Below are 8,215 nucleotides of genomic sequence, written 5' to 3'. Positions count from 1 at the left end.
ACAATCATGTAACCGGGCGACAAAACGTCGTGTCTCCCGTGGAATAAATATCATGTCTCACCTCTTCGGAAATCTCGGGGGGGGGGGGGGGGCGGTTCATCCAAAAGGTATGAAAAAGCCAATATGAGCATACGATGTTGACAAATTTGATGAAATAAAAAATATTTAATCATTTAAATTCTCTTTGTGCTACAAAAACCAATTTTACTATATTTGATTCGAATTAAAAATATGAAGAAAAAGATAGACAATAAAAAAAAACCCCACCAAAAATCACGACGTTATTGCTTTCCACAAGTCGAAAAATCATTAAAATCGACGTATGTTGTATAATCATTTGTTGTTCGGTATAATAAAACTTTTATTGCATGAAAGTTCGGGAAATATGAAGATTTATTCCCCCAGAATAATCAGATATTTCCCTCGGGCAAAGCCCTCGGGAAATATGGCTTTTCTTGTGGGAATAAATCTTCATATTTCCCTCACCATCATGCAAAATGTATAGTGTTACACGTTGCCAGGTGTGTTGCTGACGCTGAGGGTAATAGAACGGATTTTGAACTGTGTCTAAACCAATCAGATTTCAGTATTTAACATGAATGTACAATAAAAGCAATTGGTGCACGCATGACCTAAGTATGACGTACGTTTACTGTCGACCAATTTATTATTGAAGGTGAACGGATGCGATTTGCAAGCAACGTACGTGTAATGCAAGGGAGAAGTGAGATCTCATAACGTCATTCGTGCAAGTCAAGTCATAGTGATACAGTTATCTTACGGGTTCCTTGGGTAAAGCGCAAGTGCAACGTACGTATTAAGATCTCGCAAGGAAACTGTTGTGGTTGTTGTGCATGTCCAACAGCCATTGTGCGTGCTTACGGGCAGTGTACGTCCTTCCAAAATCGTAAGATACACTTGCGTGTCTTGCAATATTTTCATTAAACTTCGACCGTAGACCACCCGAAGAAGCACCTAGGACCAGTTGTGACTAAGGCTTTACCATCAGATGCATGTGATCATTAAAAAGTGGATAACAGTACTTTAACGGTATTTATTAATCATAGTTTACACTATCATAATGGCTTATTTTATCACACTTACACCTTCTATTAAAATGCATTAATCTTTAAGGAAAACACGATGAAGTAATGAAAAAGAGAAGCATAAATGCTCGACCATGAAACTCTGAACTAGTCAAGGTTTCCTAACTTTCATTTCCACACTAGAGATGTCGGTTAACCCGTCCCAGTTAAGTCCATGCCTGTAATTAGTCTGCCCCGCTCGTCCATTCAGGTTTGACCTTTGACACGCGTTATGCCACCATCCGCCTCCGCTGGATGATGCGCAGTTGACATTGGGATCGTTGTCGTTGTCTCGGTCTCTTGTGGTGAACTTCATTCCGTTGGCGCATTCTGTACAACTTCCAGAGTTTGTGAACGGGTCCCCTAAACATAGCATTAATTTATCAATCAGAATTATTGGTCAACAGAGTACATGCCCTACTTTAAGTTTTATATCCTTCCGCCTATAAATTTTGATAAATCAACACATTCTAGACGTTTACAGGATCGCACAACTGATTCATGAAAAATTAGGACAAAAAATACCAGCAATGTACCGGTATTCCTGAAAAATATGACTTAAATATTTAAATACAAGGCTTTTCTGATATATTATGCAATGAAAAAATCTTCAGCTTATACACTGGGGAATCTGACAAAGACAAATCACAAGCAAACCCTGCAATCCGACAAAGTCGAAGACGTGCAGGCGATATTCGTTGTTGACGTCATCAATGTGAAACGCGTAGTCGGTCGTTATTTTTTCGTTTGTTGTGGTAACGATTTCAATCTGGAGATGATTTTGTCCGAGGTCAGTTGTCAACTCATGGATATACGCATTGCCTGTAACATGTAATCAAATGCTTCTGTTAATTTATTGTCTTTGCTCTTTGAACAATATACTAGTAATGCAAGACGGAATAATTTTACAGAGTTGGTTCACTACTATTCGGTCGCTCAATCATTTGTACCGTGTTTGTTTAGAAGCGGCTCATGCAAACCCATGAACAAAACGTTTTATCAATAACAACGAAGGATAACTTTTACTATTCAATTTATATGTTCATATTGTAAATTAAGAGAAATATGAATAATGTATGAAATATACATTATTCACATTTCTCTTAATTTTTTTTTCATATTAAAATCCAAGAGTCAATAAAAGTATGTAAAATTTCGTCGCACTCTTTTGCGAAACTCTTGTTACTGTTTTTAAGAGTCTTCAAAAAGTAGTCTTTAATTTTCGACAATATTTTTTGACTTATAAAACATTGAAGCAATAACATTTGAATACAAATACAACTAACGGACAGTAGATCTTTAATTTTCCCGGAATAGCAGCTTAAATTTCATTAAGTGAACAAAACTTTCGAAGCCATTTGAAGGACAACACAAGAAGCGACCAAAGAGGAAAACACTATACATGTAACTACAAATGAACAAGAGAATCTTGTAAAAGGTGAACCTTCTGTCTCACATACGCTTAAAGAGTTTTGGTCGCTGCTCGTGCATGTTGTTCAACAAATATAGCTTCGAAAGTCGAATTTTGTAAACAACTATAACACACCTATCCAGAATTCAGTCAGAGACCCAAATCCACTTTCATAGTCAGTCCAAGTCATGTCAAAGTTTTGTATTCCATTCGAGTATCGCCTCTGAATCACCTGAATAGAAATGGTGCGAACTTGCTATGTAATGAATTATTGGCAAAATCTCGTTTTAACTATACTGTTCATCCAATTTTGTTAGATTGATTGCTAGTCTGTAGAGGAGTTATCATTATAGACATAAAACAAAGGACAAAAACAAAAAAACATATAAAAAGAGAACAATTTCTAGATTACTGCCCATTAAACATTTCCTAACTCTGCACATCTTTACTACTCACGGTCCAAAGGAGATTGTTCGTAGGGTCCATGATGCACAGAAGACTTTTGTTCTGCTTGGTTTGAAATTTAAACCGCACGAGCGACGAGGCTCCTACAGTTGCATAATTGACGCAACCACAGTGTAAGCAGGTGCTGACATCTGGGGTCGTGTTGGCATGCGCAGTTGTTGGTGAAAGTAATGGTGTAGTTCTGGTTATGTTGTTCTCAGCGTCGTTGTTGTTGTTGCTGTTGATTGTGCTGTCAATGATAGCAGAAGCTGCTGTTATTTCTGCTATATCAATGGTAACGGATTCTGTATCTTGCTTTGTTGAAGCCGTTGAACGATCTTCGAATTCGGCTGTAATTGGTCCACCGATTGTGTTCGAACTGGTTGACTCTGTAATTAAAAATACTGATCTTAAACGTTGTCTATTGCTTTTCGTTCAACAAAAACACATGTACATCATATTTATCAAAGAGTCAGCCATATCTATACTGTATGTAATGTAATTACTAAATGTGTGTAGGATTTTGGGTAATGACAGATAGATATATGTACGTGTTTTATGTCCGTCTTCAGTGCAAAGGAGTTAATTGTTTTCATGATGATTAAAAATGGAGACAGTATTATACATGTACAAGTTCAAGCATTGGCCGAAGACAGTGATGCCATTTCTCATGCAAAAAATTAAACAGCATGTAAAAAGCTAAACTGGATATGAACTTTGCAGGATTTGATCACGTGACCAACCAAGAGGTTGGTAACGTGATCAAATCCTGTAAAAACCTAAAGCGCTTTTCAGAAGATTCAGAAGACCTACCTGTCCAACCAAGTTTAAATCCCGGTCAACCTTTTTAGCATTCCTTTTACGTTTGAGAAATCGTTCGGTTATATAACATTATCGTGTTTTTATCCTTAAAGGTACATGTATACATGGTATATGTGGTGTATTTTTTCATGCTAAGAAATATTTGACTGATTGATTGATTTATTTAAATATGTTATATAAAGATATATCTTCACAATAAATTACGCAGTTCATATCAATCGGGTTAAAAAGATAGAGAAAATTAATAAATAATTTTTATAATTATTGTGGAGTCCATAATAAATACAGCACACCTTAAATCGGTCACGTGATACACGCTCAGTCTATCACAACAACAATGGCGACGACGAGAAAGTTAGGTATAATACCGTTAAATTTGACAGACTTGGCAATTAAAGAAAAAAGAGACAGACTGACCAGGATAGGAAAAAAGGGAAGATTGTCATCGGAGACCATGTAGATTGATGGAATAGGAATTAAAGCCGAGTTAAACAAGTTTTTATATTGAAGTTGTAGGGGTTTTGCTGGTCAGTTTCGTACGTGCTCCATGTGTTCCATGTCTTTGCTTTATAACTTATAACATTATAACTTTATAGCAAGTAGATTTTAGTTTAGAAGAATTTTTGAATCAAGAATAAATATATAAAACACCCTCAGTACATGCATCCCTCAGGGAGAGGGGGTATTCACTCATTTCACCGCGTCGGTGATGCTAAAATCGTGTTTCATCTTTATTACACATAATTCGTTCTACATTAATGAATAACGGAATGATAATGCTCTGGGTATCATCTGATATAAGAATTATTTAATTTAAGACCTGAAAAACGTGATTCTAATTTGTGAACAAACTGTTCTTCCATCGTGTTTTCAATACTAGGTTTCCCCGCACTCATGCACAGCGGCGTTGCAAATGGCGGATAATATCAATATTCATCAGACGTGTAGCAAAGTTTAGAGACAAATAACTAAAAAAAAAACATGTTTTACGGGCCTAGAGTCTAATTATAAGAAGTATGATGTATATTTTTACTTAAACTCATGTCAAAACTTTTACTCCAAATACGCCAAATATACATTAATTTAAAATAATGCAACCGTAAAACGATAATTAACCGCTTGCAGTTATAATGACATCATTAAAAAGTTCACACAGAAGTGAACGTTTATGCTACTAGTATTCTATAGGTTCATATAAGGAAACATATTTGCAGATGTAAATATTCGAATTTGTTTCAACTTCGTCGATGGAATGGTCGTCGTCATGAATGTGATTAGTCAATAGTGTATCGTGTTCAACCCCAGCAAGCGACATAAGTCGGTCAGCATACAAAGATAGTGCCTTCCAATCGTCTAGCAAACCTGCGGACTATCCGTCCCACCGCCAAATAACCATGCGGGGGTGCAGGAAGCACCAGTCACTTAGTATAAAGCTCGGTAAAGAATCACGGGCTAAATTATACATTCATTCTTTGACATAGTCTAGTAAGTTTTAATAAAAATACTGTATGCTGGGAAATATTCGCCCCCGTTTTATATTCGCTCCTTTCGCTCTCGTTGTCAGTAGGCGAATTGAAGACTGAGCAAATTACAATGCTCATATTGTCTCTTTTTAAACACAACTTTGTCTTGGCGAATTCAAGACGGGGCGAAACCGTATGCAAGTGATGAAGGGCGAAAATATATAACCCCGGACGAAAATAACCCTATATTCAGTAATGTTGAATAAAAACCAATCGATCAGACTGAGACCAGTCAATAAAAGACACTTAATTTACCTGTACATATTTTATGTCTTCTATCCCATAATCCACCATTACAAGGATTGCTCTGAAGAAAAGTAAAACAGTATGAATATACGTTCTACATATGGCATACTAGCATTCACGATAGTAATATTGAAGTATTAACAAATACATGAATAAGTAAATAATGGCGTGGGTATAATGCGATCTTTTGAAATTATCGGCCAGCTACTTGTCCACATTTAATAGCAAAAGAAATCGTTTTACGCTGCAAATATAACAAATGAACACAATTCCAAAATGTTTTACGATTGGAGAACCCCAATCCGACCTCTTTTGATTCAATAATATACTGTGGAATCATTTTACTGGCAGGGGTCAATGTTTATAGGTAGACAACATTTTCCTGGTTCATTGGGGCGTAATTTCGTTGGTAGCAAGTTCGGGGTAATTTTAATAATTTTAATAAATATGAAAAAATGCTTGTATATACGGTCGTTGAGATGTAAATTCGGGGGCAAGGGTTACCCACGAAAGCCATGAACATTGGTCCCCCACGAACAATGATGATTCCACAGTCATATAACTTTTTTTTAAATTTTATTTTTTTATATACGAATGACCGTTTTTTCTAATTAACTAATGACTGTTTTAACCATCATACCGTGCTTACTAATCATCTGTCAGAAGATTAAGGATATGGGAGAACTTTTAATTATCCTTTAAAACACGTTGAATGCTACATGTAGCAAATGCGTGTTCAATTTGAGATTTGCCATTAAATTCTACGACGTTTAACACGAATGCAAAACATTAGACTTTTCATCTGCAAGTTGTGTGAAAATACTAAAAATTGCGGATTTACAAAATCAAATACGACAGATGTTTGACTAGGGAAATCTTCTAGATTTTCTGATAAGTTAAATAAAGGCAAACGAACATATTTTTATTTTTATTCAAGTATGATGCAATGTAGTATGTGATTTTTTAAATATAATTTTTAATTATCTACGTTCAATATTATAGGAAAATTCCCACCAATTTGATTTTGTAATGCTAGTGCGATATAATCATCAAAGTACTGAAAGTACTGAACATCGCTTAGAAGGTTTGTTGTTGGGTTGTTGAGAATATTTCCTTAATTTGGTACTGTACAGTTTCAATTCAAGCTCAGAAAAATCAACATTTGAATGAAAGACACTTAATTAAAAATCGTATTCTAATATATACATACAGAATGATTGTATGACGCAATATGCTGTAATATAACTTTTTTATCGGAATGATTTTACTGATCAAGTTAATTTTTTCATTAAATATGTTGTTTCATTGCCTACCTATTGATTAAAACCCAGTAAATGTTTGCTTCAATTTAAAAGAATAATTACTTTTTTCAGTTTAAATAGATATATTGATATTCTTGTTAAAAAAAATTATATACACACATCAAGGGAGTCCAGCTTTCAGTACTCTCAATACTTTGATTTCTCATAAGTAGCACTTTGACTGTGCATCCGATTGCAAAATAGCTTTGGTTACATTATGTAAAGCGTTTAAAAAGGAGATTTGTTGAGTTTCAAATTCGTATTCTTGGTTATACTTATACGATACCAAGCCCCTGCACGTTTCCTGATTATTATTCACGGGGAAACACAATTAACTGTAAAGTACACATTTATTTCCTTTGTTTATTTATAATCTTGATTTTATCCTTTTTAATAAATGCTCATCTCAAAGAAAAAATACGTGTTGCTTTTTGAAAAATCATTGGCTATATATGGTTTATTATTATTGAAAATTGTCTTACCACTAGATATAGCTGACAAGGGTTACCCGTGGAATTCGGGGAGACGACGGGACCGACCCCTGTCATTAGTCTACACGTATCCTCATGAGTGCACATTTCTATGGCGTTACAGTCCAGATCCTTTAGACATTCGGCAGCACAGACTTGTGTTGATATCTTCGAAGTTTGAAAAAGTACCTGGAAGTAGTCTTCCTTGGAAACGTTTCCAACAAAGTGGAACTGACCATATTCCGAGTGCGCACGTGTGAATTCGAAAACCGCAAGAAGAACTTGAAAAACTGACATATTTAGTTTCCTTTTTAACATGGTTGATATTCTTGTAAATGCTCTTGCTAATATTTCAAGTTTTAAAAGAGGTATTTTTTTTTCAATCTTCTAAAATTGCTTTACCAAGTACCGCGTATACCCTCTGGGGTCAACAGTGGTTCTGGCTTACACCGCTGTCTTCAAATCTCAACTTATTTTCAGCTCCAATTTTCTCCCCAGCAGATTGCATTGATTATTAATGCATATTCCATAGTCTACCAATCAACGAAAAGATGATCAAGAAAATCGGATTTAATTTTTGTAAGGACACTGCACGCACCTACAGTGTGGAAATGGGTTATGATTCTCGTGAAGGTAAAATAAACGTTGAATTAAGATAACTGTTTTTATTTCCATCAAAGAAAATCAAACCTAGACTAATAATTTGTTATCTCATGTTTTGCTTCATTATTAACAGCTGATTTTTAAAAAAAAAAATAAATGTACATGTAATAGGTTGTATTTCAAATCCATTCTATTGTCTTTAATAATTTTTTTTTATCAAACCCACCATTCGCAAGATTGTCGAAGATATTTATTAATATGATTATTTGTTTAATTACAAGGGCAAACCACAATAATAACAAGTAATTTC

At 35.0% G+C, this 8,215-nt stretch overlaps 1 protein-coding gene across 1 annotated transcript; it reads right to left on the bottom strand.

Annotated features, from left to right (window-relative positions):
• Positions 1-1,094: 1,094 nt before the first annotated feature.
• On the bottom strand, positions 1,095-7,380 carry LOC128159255 (angiopoietin-related protein 7-like). Its single transcript, XM_052822316.1, has 6 exons — positions 7,315-7,380; positions 5,541-5,625; positions 2,953-3,329; positions 2,632-2,728; positions 1,743-1,907; positions 1,095-1,448 (listed from the first exon to the last, which is right to left on the bottom strand). The coding sequence occupies exons 1-6, from the start codon at positions 7,378-7,380 to the stop codon at positions 1,198-1,200; spliced, it is 1,041 nt and encodes a 346-aa protein (XP_052678276.1). The 3' UTR covers positions 1,095-1,197.
• Positions 7,381-8,215: the final 835 nt, after the last annotated feature.

The sequence above is a fragment of the Crassostrea angulata genome, chromosome 8 (assembly GCF_025612915.1).
Source record: "Crassostrea angulata isolate pt1a10 chromosome 8, ASM2561291v2, whole genome shotgun sequence".
Taxonomy (NCBI): domain Eukaryota; kingdom Metazoa; phylum Mollusca; class Bivalvia; order Ostreida; family Ostreidae; genus Magallana; species Magallana angulata.
Note: the sequence above shows the minus strand (reverse complement) of the source record. Positions and strands in the feature narration are given on the sequence as shown.